The sequence below is a fragment of the Trichechus manatus genome, unplaced genomic scaffold (assembly GCF_000243295.1).
Source record: "Trichechus manatus latirostris isolate Lorelei unplaced genomic scaffold, TriManLat1.0 scaffold00015, whole genome shotgun sequence".
NCBI classification, from domain to species: domain Eukaryota; kingdom Metazoa; phylum Chordata; class Mammalia; order Sirenia; family Trichechidae; genus Trichechus; species Trichechus manatus.
In genome coordinates, this window is record NW_004443951.1 from 604,736 (window position 1) to 623,308 (window position 18,573).

The window sequence follows — 18,573 nt, forward strand, 5'->3', positions numbered from 1 at the left end:
GGGGGGGGCGGGGACAAAAGCCAGAGGGTACATACAGGGAGCCAGAAGCTGTCTGCTGTTGGGGCAGACAGCAAACGGAGCAAGGCAGGGTGGAAAGGGTTAGGGCCTTGGCCTCCCAGGTCTTGGGTGTTAGCATTACTCGGTGGGCGTGGTTCCAGACAGGGAGCCCTGTGTCTTGGCTCCACCCAGTTCAGGGTCTGGAGTTGCCAGAAACCAGCCCTGGGTAGCCTCTTGCCTATGCTAGTCATTTAAAAAGCAATCACTTTCAACAGCATTTACGTTTCTTTCTGAGAAGCATGAGATTGGTTTTCCTCCAGAGATCAGCCTGCTTTCTCTTTAGATCCTTCCTCCGCCTCCTCCAGCCACCATCTTTTAAAGACTGGGTAGGTGGACCTCCAGCCTTTAAAGAATTCTGTGTAATTTGCTAACAACTGAGAAAATGAACAGTTAAAACTGCGTCTATAAACTTGGGAGAAGGGAGATTTGGAGCCAGAGGAAAACACCGCCAAGGAGAAGTCACAGATCAGCTCTGAGGAAATCCTCCCCTCCTGCCTACCAAGCCAAAGCAGAAGTACCAAGACAAGCTGGACATCTCTACCGAGTCAGTCAACACATCACCAATTCCCTCCCAATCTGCCTCCTAAACCTCTCTAATTCCTCTCTCCTATTTCAGGCCTCACCAGGGAATAGTACACTTAAAATCTGTGCGTTACTCTGTACGTGAATTTTACCTAAACAAAGCCCCTCTGGCTCCACATCGCCATCAGGATAAACTGAATACTCCTTGGCAGGGCATTCGAGGCCTTTGCGCACGGCCCTAACTTAGCTCTCCAGCCTCACTTCCTGCTACGCCCAACCACCTCATTCTCCTAATCCATCAGGCTGTTTCTGCCTAAGTGCAAAACCATCTGCTTTTCGCTGCTTTGCTTTGCTCAAAGCTTAGGGAAAAGTAGTCTAGCAGCCAATTATACACCTACTGAGGGCATTCCTTACAATCTGGGAACACCCCACAGCTGCAAAGAGACAGCTTGCCAAATCCAACTTGCTGCCACCACTGGTAACAAAAGTGCCCTCGTGCAGTGGGAATGCTTTACGTTTACCAGAGCACTTAGACACCTACTCTCTCACTGGCTCTCAAAAACCCTGAGATATGGAGGGCACGAGTTATTCCCATTCTAGAGATGAGGCAGAGCCTCAGAGAGGCAGTGATCTGCCTAGAGTCACGTGGCCAGTAAATGACTGTGTCTGACATCAAGAGCCAGTGCTCTTTCCTCTTAACAATTTCAGGAGACACAATTAGGATCAGGAGGGCCAGCTCAGCTGCCTCAGGTACAGAAACCAGGCAGCTTTTCCCTCCTCAGACCAGCCTCATTCATGCCCCCAGTCTGGGGGTGCCATGTGCAGTGCAGTGAGCTGTCACTCACTGCATCCTGTCTGGCCAATGGCCCAGTTTAACGGGCCAGGCCAGGCTCCAGGCTGCCATCTCACTCAGCTTTGTGCCCAGGTCAGAAGTGAGGGGGCACAGGCCATCAACTGGCAAAGCTGGCAGCCAATGACAGCCTGAGAACCTGGCTGTCTATCTCAGGCTGTGCCTGAGCATCCTCCCCATTCTACTCAGCCTCACACAGGTGACTCACCTGGGATGCTGCAGCGTGTGCAGCAGGGTGCTCTCAGGAGGCACCTGGTGTAGTTCTGCCCTCTCCTCATCCTCAAAGTAGAGCTGCAAGATTAACAGAGCTGTGTCATTGTTGTGTTCCATCAAATTGATTCCGACTCGTAGTGACCCTATAGGACACAGCAGAACTGCCCCATAGGGTTTCCAAGGCTGTAATCTTGACAGGGGCAGATTGTCAGGTCTTTTCTCCTACAGAGCCACTGGATGGGTTCAAACTGCTGACCTTTCAGTTAGCAGCTGAGCACTTAACCACTGGGCCACCAGCGCTCCTTTAGAGAAGCAGTAGTCAGTACAAATAAAAGGCTTCGGCAGACTAGGTGGGCTGCAGCCACGCCCAGGGAAAACGTAAAGAGATGGCAACTGTTATTAGCTGAATGACTTCTTTATATGGTTGTGGGGCTCGGTGCTTTGCATTTAGTCCTCTTCATGGCACTGAAAGAAATGTATTACCAGCTCCATTTTCCAAAGACAAAACTGAAGCTAAGAATAGTGAAATAACTTGCCAAAGTCACCCAGCTAGTAAACTGAGCAGCCAGGACTCAAGTCCAGGCCTATGTAGCCTTCCCTTCCCTAACAATTCAGTCCTAGAGCCACCAGGTGTGGGGGGGAGAAAGCCATAAGCAGGGGAAAAGCCTAAGCATGGGCAAGGTGGATGGCCACAGAGGGGACAGACTTGTGCAGGGTGTCAAAGCCCAAGCAGGGTGAGGGGGATGTCTGCACAGCAGGGCTGCCAAACGGTGAGGGTGTCAGAGCCCGGCCAGTGGAGGAGAGCACCCACAATGGGAGACGGCCAGCCTGGGCACAGCAAAAGGACTTCCTTGTCAGATGGCTGTCCAGAAAGGGGTGTCAGAGCTCAAGTGGGGTGAGGAAGCCATGTACACAGAGGGGGCCTGTTGTGGGCAGTCAGAACCTGAGTGGGGTGAGGAGGCGATCCACGCAGAGGGGGCCTGTTGTGGGGAGTCAGAACCCAAGCGGGGTGAGGAGGCCATCCATGCAGAGGGGGCCTGTTGTGGGGAGTCAGAACCTGAGCGGGGTGAGGAGGCCATCCATGCAGGGTGGTTGAGCAGTGCAGTTAAGAGTCTGCGCAGGATGAGGAAGACTCCCGTACAGAGGCTGCAGTCTAACATGGGGAGTCAAGAGTCCAACTGGGTAAGGAAGGTTCTATATGGGGGAGGGGGGACCTGTGGTGACAGGAGATTGCATATTAGGAATTGATCAAATGAATAAACATATTAAGAATAATAAAAACCACTGTTACAAATATAGAAAGGGAGAAAATAAGAATATAAAACCTGTGCAGTGGGTTAGAACCGGAGACATCAGTGAGAACTCATGGTTGCATGTGTGTGTGTCTGTGTGTGTCTGTGTGTGTGTGTCTGTGTACAGCTGTGAATGTTAGGCAATACACACTGAAGTACTTGGGGGTGACAGGGCATCAGCTGGCATCGTACTCTCAAACAATCTGAGGAAGATAAATTCTTTGTACTGTAAATTTGTGGGTTTTTTTTTGTTGTTGTTTTTAAAAATCCCATAAAAGAACAAAGTAAAACTTCTCTTACCTCTAAATTATCAGGGCAGTATTTTTGCTCCAAGTCCCAAGAGGGCATTTCACCAAACATCACCATTAGATGATCAATAAACCTAAGGATGCAATATGTGCTTCTGGGCATCACTACTGCATGATCTGTTTTCCCATAACACAGTCCCTGGGCACTAATTCACAGATACATCAGGAATATATAAAGCATGCAATGCAGGCTGAAGCCAGTTCTGACAGTAGCATCCAAAATACGTATGTGTTTACCACCTCCCATTACTGACATAATATTGTTCTTTAAACTGACTCAGGCTTAACAACATTACTTACGTTTAGCTACATTCTAAGCATTAACTTTATGAAATCTCAAGTTAAATGTGCTAATTATATTTTTTCTAATATTTGTACACTTATTATTCATGTACAACCTAAAATGATTTCATATTTCACTAGTGATACGTGAACATGGTATGTGATACACTCTTTAGCAAACACTCTGCTCTGGTGTTACACTTACTAGCCCAGTCAGCATGCTGGTGAAGCTGGTGTCTGCCATTGCAAACTTCGTCAGCTACAGGGTAGAGAGGTTACACCAAACCAGGCTGTGTAAAACCCTCTGAACTATTCTATTCCCTCCTTAAGCAAAACTCCACCAGTTTCTACTTCCCAGTCAACAGGACAGAGAGCATATAAGCAAGAGCAGAGGGATACCAGGCAAGTAAAGTACCTGGAGTCCTCGTGAAAGGCTGAGATGAAGTCTGACTGGCCATACTCCGGGTACAGAAAGAGCACAGGCCAGCTCAGCCTGCCCTGGTCATCCAGACTCATTCTGGCTCCGTAGGGGTTCTCAGAGATGAGCCCATCCAGGAAAAGCTCACCTAAACCTTCTGAGGCAGAATCTTCATCTTCACCAGCAGCTTCAGAAATTAACCTGATGTTCCTAGCCTGCATTAAAGAAACACAGACACACACAAACCTTACTGTAGAGGAGGACGCAAACCTGCTTCACTGAAAGCGGGAAACCACAGCACTACGAGCTCCCTGAGGGCCAGCCCTACACAATTCATCTTCATTATCCCTGAGGCCTGGCACATGGTAGGCATCACCTGTTCAACTCATCTTTACTACACAGAGATGAGCCAGACTTAGTTTCCTGCACTCAAAAATCTCATGATCTAATGAGGGAGACAGCTATAGAAATAATCACAATATAAGGCCAGAAGTGGAGCTGTGGAGCTGCAGAAAATGGAATAATTAGTTTAGCCTGCAGGCTGGAGGTGACTGGGAAATGCTAGGCCAAGGATAACGACTTTTAGGCTGAAAAGTTGAGGGGAGGGTGAAGAAAGGCATTCCAAGCCAAGGAACAGCATGTGCAAAGGCACAGAAGAAATACAGTGTTGTATACACAGAAGTGGCAAATGTTTCAGCTTAGCTAGAACATGGAATACTAAAAATAATGTGTGTTGACTTAATCTTGATGTTTTCATGGAAATGAGGGCCAGATTAAGGGTCTGAGTAAGAGGCGGTCATCTCTTTTGTGTGTGTGTGTGTGTGTGTGTGTGCGTGCCTGTAGGGGATCCTAAAGTTAGCACACAAGGGGAAAATTACATGCAATCAAAATTACCCATGACAATATCCTTAAATCAGGAGATATCCATCTTAAATCAGGGATCAACAGACTTTTCTTTGAAGGGTCACATAATAAATATTTTAGGCTTTGCAGGCCAAACTGTCTCTGTCCCAACTACTCAACTCTGCCGTTATAAGGTGAAAACAGCCATGGATAATACATAAATAAGCAGCATGGCTATGTTCCAATGGCTGCAGTTTGCCGACTCCTGCCTTAAACCATCAGTAAAATATAGTTTGTATGGCTTTGTGTGTACTACTATTAAGAGTAATTTTATGTAGATCGAAGTTGAGGATGAAGAGTTAGACTGAAGAAGGGAAGAAGAACAACCAAAAAATCTATATGCAGATGTCTGACACTCAAATATTCTACTTCTAAGAAAATAACCAAATCCCTCACTGTGAAAGACAATGAGAAACTGGAGTACTCCATTCTGCTTCATCTGTTAATACATGTTAGCAGCTGGCTTGTTGTGGGGAGGGACTAAAGTAGTGCATCTTGGCAGTGTTAGGTTCTCAAAGTCACTAAGTAACTTAAATGGGCGCATAATTTAACTGCATGAAGAATGAAACGAAGAACCTATCCCGAAACCTTACAGAAAGTCTTATCTCCCTTTTGAAGACCAAGCAAGCCAAGGTTCCAACAGGCGACTTGCTGGGTTTGAAGGTAAAGGCAAGATTTGGATCAGACTGTATTCATTTCAAAATTGATAAAAGAGGGAAGTAGAAGGGAAAAGGTCGGTGTTTTTTTAAATTGTTTTTGTTACAGTTAGAGAAGCAGTGTCCTAAAAATACAGACATTCTCAGGATGCAGTATAGTACAAAGCACAGTGGTTAAGAGCAACTATGTGTTTCTGACACACATTAGCTGTGCCAGGTTTCTTCACCTCTCTGAGAATGTTTCATCATCTAGCAAAACAAGAGCAAGCTGTCTGCCTCAGAAGGAGACTGTGAAGACTAAATGAGATAATGCTTAACCCAATGTCTAAAAACAAAAAACCAAACCCACTGCCATCCAGCAGATTCTAACTCATAGAGACCCTACAGAACACAGCAGCACTGCTGCATTGTTTCCAAGGCTGTAAATCTTTAGAGAAGCAGACTGCCACATCTTTCTCCCACAGATCAGCTGGTAGGTTTGGACCACTAACCTTCTGGTTAGCAGCCGAGTGCTTAACCACTGTGCCACCAGGGTTCCCTACCCAAATGTCTAGCACATAGTAAATATTCAGCATATGACAGCCAGTATTAGTTTTTATTCCAGAGCTTTGGAATCATACCCATATATAACCTTTACAAGCAGGCTCCTGTCACCTTTTGATAGGTCAGTAACTATCAATTTCAACGGAACTCATCAGTTACATGTTTATAAAGAGACAATGCCTTCATCTGAAGCTAAGAAACTGGCTTAGAGGGGTTCTGTGACTTGCCTGAGGCCATCACATGCATACAAGTGGGACTGCTGAGAACAAACACTGCTTCACCAAAGCAGAAAGAAAATGAACAAATTCATTCAGGTAAAGCATTCCAAGAAAGGCTCTTAACAAGCTTCAGGCTTAGTGGATTTAGCAGGACTAGAAGGGCCTAAGCTTTGAGAACTCACCTTGACAGCCTGGATTAAAGTCTCATTCTGATTCTGCTCCTTCTTTTCTTTCAATTTTGCTTTCCTTATATCCCTCTGCTCGGTTCGCTGAAAATGAAATTCAGATGCATCAGCCCTAGGGAACTTGTTTCCTCTGTTACCCCAACCTGCTCCTGAATTACTATCTCTGGTCTCTTCAACCCATGCTCCTGTGTTAAGGGATACCAGTAGCCAGATTCAATGAACATTTACAAAGCACATGTACAAAGCCTCTGGTAGCAGAAATTTAAAAGTTAGTGTACAGTTCAATGAGTTTTGGCAAATGTATACACGAGTACCAAACACTGCAGTCAAGACAGAACATTTCCATCCCCTAGCAAGTTCCCTCATGCCTCTTTGCAGTCAACTCCCCTACATCATTGATCTGGTAAGTTTTTTCTTTTTATCACCAAGTAATATTCCACTGTATGAATATACAATTTGTTTATTCATTCTCCTATTACTGGATGCAAAGGCTGTTTCCAGTTCTACACTATTATGAATAAAGCAGCTATGAACATTCTTCTATGAGTCTTTTTATAAACATATGTTTTCATTCCTCTTAGGTAAATTGCTAGGAGTGAATTTGCTGGATCACGAAGTAGGCGTATATTTAACTTTATTTAACTGTCAAACTGATTTCCAAAGTGGTTGTACCAATTTATATCCCATTGGGAAAGTATGAGAGTTCCAACTGCTCCACGTCTTTGCCAATATTCGGTAATGTCAGCTGTTTTAAAATTTTAGGCATCCTAGTGGATATGAAGTGGCATCCCACTGAAGTTTTAATTTGCATTTTTCTAATTACTAATGATGTTAAGCATATTTCATTTGCTTACTGGGCATTTATATATTTTCTTTAAGACAAGTATTTGTTCATACCATCAAATCAAGTCCATTTTTTAGTTTGTCTTTTTCTTATTGAGTATATAGATTTCTTTATACATTCTGGACACAAATCCTTTGTTAGATATAGGTACTACAAATATTTTCTCCCATTCCACAGCTTGCCTTTTAATTTTCTTGACAATGTCCTTTGAAGAACAGACTTTTTTTAGTTTTGACTAAGTCGCATTTATCAATTTTTTGTCTTTTAAGGTATTTTTTTTCCATATTTTAAAAACTGAGGTAAAATCCACGTAACATAAAATTAACCATTAGCCATTTTAAAGTGTACTATTCAGGGTAATTTAATTATTCACTATGTTGTGCAACCATTACCTCTTATCTAGTTCCAAGACATTTTCATCACCCCAAAAGGAAACTCTGCACCCACTAGCAGTTACTTCCCCCAGCCCCTGGTAACCACCCCTAGTCTGCTTTCTGTAGCTATAGATTTATCTATTCTGGATGTTTCATATAAATGGAACTAAACAATATATTACTTTTTTATGTCTAGCTTCTTTCATTTAGCATAATGTTTTCAAGGTTCATCCAAGTTGTGTGTATTACTACTATATATATTATATATTCTGGCTTACCTGTATCACATTGTAACTGCTTCTTTACTTATCTGTATCCTCCACATAGCTCCAAGGGTAGGATTATCATATTGGCTGGTTTGGGTTTTGGTTTTTAAAGAAGAAAAAGTTTGCAATGCCCTGAGAGCCACAATCTGGGGAAGCCAAATGGTAATTGGCTGCTTATTCTGCCACCAACCTTCAGCTTGTCTGCTTTAGCCCTCGTGTCCACAAGCTTCTTCTCCTTGGCATCTATCTGCAGTCCCTCGTCGCACCAACTCACAGCCTCGGCAAAGTTTTTCAGTTCCAGATGGCATAAGGCCCCTGTAGAATCCAGAACCCTTACAATACATGGACAATGTGCATGGAAAGAAGCCTGCCTTGAGCAGGACCCGATTCCCCAGTCCCAATAACCACCAGTCAGTACCCTGAAGGGAGAACAGGAGATAAAGACCCTTGTACTATACTCCCCAAAGAATACATTTTACACATATATGATATATATATCCCTGATATAAAAATATGTCTACCTGGTATTAAGGACTCTTAAAGTTGGGAAGGTTATGGCTCACTAGCAAAGAGCACAGGCTTTGGAATCAGACAGATCCAGCCTTGAATTCTGGCTCTATCATTTACCAGCTGGGCCTCAGACAAAGGACTGAGCATCTCCAAGCTTCAGGTTCCTCGTCTGCAACTGGGAAGAATAAAGCCCATCTCAGATGATTTTTTAAAGGGGGACAGTAACTAGAATTTGCCTCAGCCATTCATCAAGTCAGTGACAAGATCAAAGACATCAAGGTCTCTCCTAATCTTGTTCTTTATGGCTACCAGTTTAAGCTACCTCTCTTTTCTATTTGAAAAAAAAAAAAAGTTTTTAACATAATCATGTTTGTTTTTCTCCAGCAAGCCTCTTTAGGCTTTACACAGAATTTCAAAATATCAGAATTGGAAGGGCTTAGATATCGTAGAATCCAACTCCATTTTCCAGAGATGAGCAAACTGATCTTTAGAGTGGGTATTTTGCCAAGGTCACAAGATGAGGTAAAACTGACAATTGATCAGAGTATTACAGACTTCCAGCCTGAGGCCAATTCTATGGGACTACATTCGATTCATCTGCCTGTCTTTGTTCAGTAACTTCTTTTCCCTGCAGCTGAGGTAAGTAGATCAACTTCCCATCCTCTGACCATGAACATCTAAAGAGGCATAACTTTGATAAAGTATTTTAAGTTGGTCCATGGGGATGTAGCAAAGATTAACGTGTGATGAATAAATCAAAGTTTGCAAAGCACCTATCAGCTTCTCAAAGAAAAGGTGAGGTATAAAAGTAATACAAGCACTATTATTATATAGAAAGGTCAGACTACAACAGAAGAAATAATCTGGGAACATCTCAGCATCAGTGTTATCAGCAAAGGTCCTGTAACTTATCTTTTAATTCACATTAACATGGCATTTGAAGATCTCACCTTCCAATCAGCTAATTTGGAAAAAAATTAAGAGTGTGGCTTTCGGAACTGCTTTGTTTTAATTAATTTTATTCTTTATTAATTTAAAATGAGGAGTTTCAATTTCTCTACAAGTGCTTAAAACACAAAGGGTTAGCTTATTCTCTGGAGAATTCTTTTAAAATGGGCATGTTGCTATTTATAAGAAGCAGGAACTTAATATCAAGATTGCAAAAATAAGGTGACCTAATTAGTATCTTAGCACCTTTATATCTAAACTTAAAATACCTCAACTTTTGGTGCAATGAGTTCCACCCTTTCCATAATGACAACTGTACTGCAGTTCTACAAGACTTACCTCTTACTATTGCTTTGAGGTGGCAGGGTTTTAGCTTCCTGGCAGTCATCACATCATGGAGAGCAGAACGAAAATTGCCTAACAAAATGCCATTTAATAAAAAAGAGAACAAATTTTGAGATCAGAATGTTCCCAAAATTTTGTGTATAGTGACAAAGACACTATTGTACAATTCTGGAGAGATATAAATCAGGGCAACTGTTTTTAAAAAACATAGTTGTACTCATCAAGAGCCTTAAAAACATTTATAACATCAGGCCATCCACGGACTACACATGGCTACCAGGCACATGAAAAAAATGCTCAACCTCACTAACGACTACAAAAATGAAAATAGGAAATCGGTAAAAATTAAAGACAGATAATATCCATTATTGGAGAAGGTATGAAAAATAGGGCACTTTCAGGGTCAATTAGAGGCCCTTGCTTTAGCCTAAGTAATAGTCAGAATTGTTGGTAACAATTTATGACTAACTTTGTTCATTTTTGCATTATCTGAAAAACCTAAAAATAGCCTATCTGCTCAGTAAGAGTGGAACAGTAAAGCAAATAGTGTAAACAGAGGTATATGATGTAACTTCATGTAGCTATTAAAATAGCATTCGAAAATAATGTTTAATGACAGGTAAAATTTCTTATGTTATAAAATTAAGTAAAAAAAAAACCTGAATACAAAATCGCACATACACATGTAGAAACTGTTGAATTGGTTAATGTTTTGTTGTGTATATTTGTACCACAATAAAATAATCGCACACACATTTATACATAAAAAAACAACTGTGTAAACAGCATGACCTTAACTACGGGAAAAATTGCATACAAAAGATCCAAGGACTTCTGGTTAAAGGTGATAGACTGCTTAACTCAGCTCCCTCCCAAAAACCCCACTTAAAAACAAAAAGCTATAAACCCACAGAGAGAAAAAGAATGAGAAGAACACAGAACAAATTTTGAAAGCTGGAAAGTAACGGGACAAGGACTGACTCATCTGGCCTGAAAAAAACGAATTCTAAGCCAACAGAAGGAAAGCCAAAAAGCCACCAAGTTGAACTGCAGAACCTCCAAGACTCAGGAATTGATGGCACCAGGGATCTCTGGAAATGGGGGGGAAGGTGGTTGAAATCTATTTAAGAAGCAGTCAGATACCCATATTCCTTACCCACCTCCTGTGGCGGGGACCTACCCCCCCCCTTGCTGGTGGAAGACCGATGGTTTAGTCTATATAAACAATAAAACAGAAGGTCTCTGGACAGAGAGCACTAGGCATAGTGGTGATTCAGGGAAAGTACATTCTAAATATTGAGCCCTTAGCCCGATTCCCCTACTTGGTTCTCAAAACACCAGCAGCTAGGATTTCTAAAATGAGAAAACAGAATAAATAGAAAGAAGGAAAATATGAAATAATTCAAGAAAATTTCTTGAAACAACTTTCTAGACAGAAGGAGCTCACTGAATACACAACACACAGGATCCATATGAAGGCACATTGTTACGAAACTTTAGCACACTGGGGATGTACAGAAAATTCTAGAACCTTCTAAAGAAAAACAAAACAGAACACCATTCAAAGGATCAGGAATTGGAATAATTTTGGACTTCTCAGCAACAATACTATTGAGTATTGTTAGAAGACAATGAAGAAATGTAAATTTTGAGGGAAAATGATTCCCAATCTGGAATTCTACACCTGTCCGAATTATTGATTAAGTGTGAGACTAAAATAAAGGTATTTTCAGACATACAAGGTTTCAAAAAATTTACGTCTAATGCCTCCTTTATCAAGGAGCTACTAAAGAATGTGTTCCATCAAAACACGGGAGTAAACCAAGAAAGAAAAATTGTGAGATCCAGGAAACTGGGATCAAACACAAAAGAGGCAAATGGACTCCCCAGAAAAAGGTGAAGAGAGATTCCAAGACAACAGCTGTGCACTAAACACAAAGAGTAACCAGTCCAGACCAAGGTCAGAAGACTTCCAGGGAGGTGTTACCAAGAAGGTAAAATGGATACCACACCTGATGGGGAGTGGAATTAGAAATACGGGGAGAACACATCAATGAATTAGTGTTAAGTACAATGAAAACCAAGTAAACATAATAATCAAGACAGTTATTAACTGAAGGAAAAACAAAGTTTCATTAAAAAAAGAAAAATTATAATATTCAACATCGTTGTGAATAACATCTGCAGAGTAATGCAAACATTACATAACATTGTAAAGACTGACTACCGAACTCAAATCACATATACATTTGAGGACAGGGAGATAGGACGTGTGTGGACATGTGGTGGCAGTGGTGAATAATCACCTTCCATAGCAGGAATCAGCAGATAATGCCTAAAACTGAAAGATTAAAGTAGTAGTAATATAAGCATGTTATTCAGTAATATGGAGATACATATGAAAAGAAACAGCTGTAAGTTGGAAGTGGTTGCCTCTAAGGGGCATAAAATGATAGAAGAGGCAGTCAAGGGACTGATACATTTCGTAACAAGCTTTAAAGAACTATCTGACTGTTTCAATTACATTTAAAAACAAACAAACAAACAAACCCGTTGTCGTCAAGTCGATTCTGACTCATAGCGACCCTACAGCACAGAGCAGAACTGCCCCATAGGGTTTCCAAGGAGCACTTGGTGGATTCGAACTGCTGTCCTTTTGGTTAGCAGCCATAGCTCTTAACCACTACGCCACCAGGGTTTCCACATGTATATATAAATGTGATAAAAATCAAGACTAAATTTAAATAAATAAGACTAGTAGGATATATATCCAATGTTCACAGTAGTTACATGCTTGTGGGATTATGGTTTTACTTTTCTTTTTACCTTTCCTGTATTTTTCAAAGTTGCTACAATAAATATGTATTACTTTAAAAAAAAAAAAAATTACTAAGACTCTCCTATTTCCAAATCAGCAAGTGACAGTACTAGATTTTGAAAGCAGACATCTGTCCACATGAACTCACAGTTCAGCATGCTGCACAGGTAATAGGAAAAACTCCATCCAGAGTAGCCAAGACACACTGTTCAGTTTTTTGGAAATACTTGCAATACTCATCTAGGGTGCAAAATTGCTGACCAACAATTATTTGTCTTTATTTTTCTGCTCTACTTATTTTTCTCTTGGATTTATTCTCCAGACACTCATGATACTACTCCTTCCAGGTTCTCTTCATCTCTCCCTGATCTATTTTGGAGCCACTTCATCTACCAGTCCCCTGTTTGATTCCTGAAGTTTCTTCCTCAGACACTTATTCTATTATACATCCTCCTTGGGGGATTTCTGTCCACTCTTAGCTCTCACCGGCTACCTTCATGCTCATGACTATGAGTATAAATCTATGAGTAAAAATCTCACGTCAGTGTGCCCAACTGCTTTCCAAACTTCTCCACCTGGATGTCTCACAGGTATCTCAAATGTGACATGCCCCAAAGTAAACTTACTATCTCTCCCCATAACCCACTTCCTAAAATCTACTTTTCTCTAGACTACCTATTTCAAGTGGTGGTATTACTATCTTCCCACTTACCCTAGCTAGAATAATCATCCAAATAATCAGTTATTTCCCAAAGTCCCATCAGCAGAACAGCCCTGTATCATGTTAGTGTTACTTGAAAGGGGGCACAAAACTTGAGAAAGACAGGATAAGACTGTTCACTGTAGGTCATCTCAAGAGTTTTTAACATGCTGACAAAGAAGCAACAATTTCCAAACTTGCCATGGAATTGTTTTTACTCCAAGGGTTCCACAGAATACTCCCTGAGAAATCCTCCTTTAGATTAATACAGCTTCTCTCACTCAAGGACATGTATTGCCTAATCCTTCCAGAATCCCTGAGAAGATGGTAAAAGGCCACAAAAAATTTTTGTTTGAGATTAAAAAAATCTCAGATCATAGCAGCTCAAATACCATACCAGAGTTACTATACTGGGTTGAATTGCTGTTGTTGTTAGGTGCCATCGAGTCAATTCCAACTCATAGCAATGCCGTGTACAACAGAACAAAACAGTGCCCTGCCTAGTCCTGCCCCATCCTCATAATCGCTGCTATGTTTGAGCCCACTATTGCAGCCACGCTGTCAATCCATCTCGTTGAGGGTCTTCCTCTTTTTTGCTGACCCTCTACTTTACAAAGCATGATTTCCTTCTCCAGGGACTGGTCCCTCCTGATAAGATGTCCAAAGTACACAAGACGAAGGCTCACCATCCTCACTTAAAGGAGCATTCTAGCTATACTTCTTCCAAGACAGATTTGTTTGTTCTTCTGGCAGTCCATGATATATTCAATATTTTTTGCCAACACCGTAACTCAAAGGCATCAATTCTTCTTCAGTCTTCCTTATTCATTGTCCTGCTATCGAATGCATATGAGGCAACTAAAAACAGCATGACTTGGGTCAGGCATACCTTAGTCCTCAAACTGATATATTTGCTTTTTAACACTTCAAAGAGGTCTTTTGCAGCATATCTGCCCAATGCAATATGCTCCCAAATATTTACATCCCCCCAAAATTTATGCCCACCAGGAACCTTAGAATGTGACCATTTTGAAATAGGGTCTTTGTAGATGTAATCAGTTAAGATGAAGTCATGCAAGATTAGAGTGGGCTCTAAATCCAATGAATGGTGTCCGATAAGGCCATGTGAGGACACCACAGACACACAAGGGAGAGAACATATGAAAACAGAGGCAAAGATTGCAGTGATGTAGCTACAAGCCAAGGAATGCCAAGATTGTCGGCAGCCACCAGAAGTTAGGAGACGTAAGAAAGGATTCTTCCCTAGAGCCTTCGGAGGGAGCATGGTCACGCTAACATTTCGATTTTGGACTTTTAACCTCCAGAACTACGAGAGAATAAATGTCTGTTGTTTTAAGCCACTGAGTTTGTGGGACTCTATTACAGCAGCCCTATGAAAGTAATACAGCTACTAAGCCACTTATGTGGTTCAGATAGTTAAGAATTATGAAACCCATCTGGTTTGCCTTTTCACTATGTCTACCAGGAAGATCAGAGCTCAGTTAACACAAACTATCCTTAGTCTAGTTTTCTAGGATAAACTGCCCCTCTTCCTCTGACTCTCTCAAACCCTCCAGTAGCCATTGTAAAGCCTTTTATCATAAACTAATTCTTTAGAAAGCATTAAATAATAAATTACCTAGGTAGTACTGTGCTGCTGCCCGGTTGGTATAAAGGACAACATTCAAATCAGGGTCTGCACATTTCTTCTTTAATCCTTCAGTGTAGGAAATCACAGCTTTCTTATAGTCTTTTTCTTTAAAGTAATCGTTGCCCTCATCTTTATAGGTCTTGGCCTGTTCTGAAAGAAAAGGAAAAATGATCACTAGTTCCTAATTTTTCAAAGGCTCATTAAAAATAAATCATGCAATAATCTAATATATGATAAACCAAACAGAAGCAGCCCATAGGGAAAGAAAATACAAATATAAAGCTATAAGAAAACTGAAGATCAACATGGAGAAATAAAGTCATGCATACTTAATGCTACAATCAATTCCAAATATCTTATAAGGTAGATTACAAAGCGCTTACCAAAAGAAAAAAATATAATTATCCTAGCTTTTGGAGAAAGGCTTTTTTCTTTTAAATTGCTGAAGAAACAGGGTGAAATTACACTTTTGCTTTTGCTTATTGTTTTCATTCCCTGGAATGCAGATTCCCTTCCTCACTCTGATAAGAGCCTACAAAATTTGTAAGACTCGGCTTAAAGTGCCAATCAATCCACTGTGAGCTCACTCCTGCCCGTTCAGCATTCCCAGAGCTAGTACAGTAAAACCTGTGAAAGCTGGAACCTGTGTAAGGCGGCAACTGTCAGAGATGGAAAACGCAAATATTCTCCACTGAACTAGAGACAGAGAAGTGGTGAGATGGCACCCTGTCAAAGGTGGAAAACTTGGGAGACCCAGAAACAAGGCAGTCTCGTCAAGTTCTACTTCTCACAGGTTCCACTGTACACAGCCGCATATTGACACACACATCTGTCCTGATTTTTTTAGCACAATTTGGCTACCCACTGGAGTGTGACCTCTGAGAGCAGAAACTGTTGTATTTACCTTTGTCTCCCCAACACACAGCATTTAGTAGGAATCCAAAGAAGTACATGAAATGAATAGTCACCAGGACACTCGCATGCTAACTACTTCTTGTTATCCATCAGAAACTTTCTAACTCACATCTTACCTCAATTCAATGCAAACACAAAATAAATGTTAAGAGTCATGTAAGATACCTTCTGCAGATCGCTCGTCATCAAAAATAATTGACTGGAGGCAAGCCAAGTCAGGATTCTCTTTCGGATCAATTTCTGATGGTGCTTTCTTCATAAATAGGGGGATCTTTTCAAATTCCTGGAGATTGTTAAGAATGAACTATATGAATAAAGTTTTCCACTGGGTAGATCCAATTCCATGACTCTGTATCAAAATTGCCTTACTCATCACGATTTGCTGTATTGCCCCCTCATTCGGGCCTCAGTTTCCCCTCTGTAAAATGAGAGTATAGGATACTGATCTCTAAAGAGTCTTTCAGTTCTCATTCTACAACAGTGGTAGTAATACCATTCATTGAGCCCTTCTATGTGCCAGATACTTAACCCACCATCTCATTTAATCTTCACCACACCCCTACAAGGTTGCAGCTATCGTTAACGCAATTTTACAGGTGAAGACGCAGAAAGAGAGAAGTTAAATAACTGACTCAGTATCAGAGGCAATAAGTAGTGGAGGCACAAGTCCGCCTGATTCCAAAACTCGGATTCTTAAATGTACTGACAGCTAAAGAAGACTCTCAAAACCTCAAGGCCGATTTTTCACACTCAATTAGAAACTCTACCGCCCATCCGCTCGCAGACCCAGTGATCTGAAGGGTGAGGTAGACGTCCCTGTGCGTAGGAGCCCCAAATAGTCGGACGACATCCCCACACACGTGAGGGGCCCCGGGACCGCCCACCTCCTCCCACTGGTCCTCGTGGAAGCCGCCCCGGTAAGGCTGGCTCTGGAACTTTTCCAGGAACGAGTCCATGGCGTCGTCGGAGACAGCGTCCACCCCAAGTCGCTCCATGGCAGCTCTCCGGTACCGGTGCGGGCGACGCGAAGCTCCTTCCGGCAGCGCCAGCGCTCTACCCTCAATCCTCCGGGCAGAGCGGACCCGCGCCATCTCGGGTTCCGCCGGGCTAGGGCGGGCCAATCCGGCTCCACCCCTTCTTTGGCCAAACTCTTTGCCCACCTTTCCCTTCTTTCGGGAGTACCTACCCACCCCCTCCGCGGGCCGCTACTACTTTTAGGGTGATGGGTAAGCCCAAAACCCTATAGTGCCGCCACCTGACCCATCATTCCATTGCTTTATAAAATTAGCCCATATTTACTAAACTCCTTCTATGTTTCAGGCCGTGTTCTAGTCTCTGGGTATACAAAAGATCCCAGATAAATCCTAGATAAAATCCCTGCTCTCTAGGAGGTTGTAAATTAGTGGCGATACATAGACAAAGAAGACGTAAGAGTTTGTCAGGTGGCGGCAAGAGCTATTGAAAAATTTTAAAAGGGTGATCAGGGTAGTCCTTACTGGGGACATGGTATTCAAGCAAAGACTTGACAGAGGCCTGGGAGTGACAAGGCACATGTCTAGAGAAGATCATTCTTGAGAGAGGGAACAGACAGTTCAGGGCTCTGAGACAGGAGTGGAGGGGGGTGGCATAGGAGAAGGGGTGTTTGTAGAACATGAAGAAGGCTAGGGTGGCTGGAGCCAATGAGGAAGGGGCTGAGTAGTAGGTGAGATAGAAGGGTAAAGGGGCCATGAGGAGCCTAACACCACTGTCTAGATTTTGGCTTTTCCTCAGAGTGTGATGGGACCTGTTGGACAGTTTTGAGAAAAGGAAATCAAGTATGTCTATTTCTGAGTTTGACACCACCCTCGCCAACAGCTGGGATGGAAATAGGATTTCTAGTCCAGATGAGGCAGGCCTAGTGTGCCTTCCTGCAGCCAGTTACTCAGCAAATGGCTGCCAGGCCTTGCACTGGGTGCTGCAAACCTAGGGAAGCTCACAGCCTGGTCTAGAAGGAAAGACAGACAGGCAGCGCACCAGTCTAAACAAGAACTGGGTTGCAAGTCTGCACAGTGGAGGCACAGAGGGGTCGTTGTTACCTAGGAGATTCCTGGAGGTTTCACAGAGGAGGTGATGCCGGAGCTGAGAGCAGAAATGAGGAAGATCTCTGTAGATGGATGGGGCTTGAGAGAGGTTGGGTATCTAGGCAGTGGAAGCCTGTGTGTAGAGTCATGGAGGTGTGCAATAACTTGGCATACTGGGTATTGCAAGAGTTAAGAGGTAAGCCCAGCGAAGTGGGCAGGGGCCAGTGGACCTGAGAACCCTCTTGTCCTTTATCCTGCAGAAGGTAGTGAGCCACGGAAGAGATCTCAAGGGAGGAAGGACCATGGACAAATTTGTCTTAGGAAGGCCTGGGCTTCCAGGAGAGCAAGGATTAAGGTGAGGAAGCTGAGTTAAGTGATCGGCAAAGAGGCTATTGGCGAGAGACCAGAAGAGAGGAGACCTGAAGCCTGGCCACAGAGAAGGTGGAGTTGGCTGGCATGGTCATTATTTGACATGGGATGAGGACTAAGGATGATACATGGAGAGCCATGAGCCTTCCAGGGCCAGGACTGTGTCTTTTCTAAAGTGCCCACCTCTAGCAGAGCACCTGGTGTTCTGCTCCCTTTCCTCCGAAGCCAAACCTCATTTTCCACACTTCCTTCTCCAGCCCTGCTCCCTAAGCCTGGTTCCCTTCCTTAGTCTCTTCATTATCATTTCCCGTCTTGAGTACAGAGCT

The 18,573-nt window shown here is 42.5% G+C and overlaps 1 protein-coding gene across 1 annotated transcript in view; it reads right to left on the reverse strand.

Annotated features, from left to right (window-relative positions):
• The window catches only part of TTC4 (tetratricopeptide repeat domain 4), an 18,432-nt gene extending 1,599 nt beyond the window's left edge, over positions 1-16,833 (reverse strand). Inside the window, exons 1-9 of the mRNA XM_004371701.2 lie at positions 16,703-16,833; positions 15,984-16,101; positions 14,892-15,053; positions 9,729-9,806; positions 8,122-8,246; positions 6,445-6,531; positions 3,940-4,157; positions 3,235-3,316; positions 1,638-1,720 (exon numbers count right to left, since the gene is read on the reverse strand). Of these exons, the coding sequence (XP_004371758.1) occupies positions 1,638-1,720; positions 3,235-3,316; positions 3,940-4,157; positions 6,445-6,531; positions 8,122-8,246; positions 9,729-9,806; positions 14,892-15,053; positions 15,984-16,101; positions 16,703-16,813 (1,064 nt within the window). The 5' untranslated portion in view covers positions 16,814-16,833. The remainder of the gene's footprint in view (positions 1-1,637; positions 1,721-3,234; positions 3,317-3,939; positions 4,158-6,444; positions 6,532-8,121; positions 8,247-9,728; positions 9,807-14,891; positions 15,054-15,983; positions 16,102-16,702) is intronic.
• Positions 16,834-18,573: the final 1,740 nt, after the last annotated feature.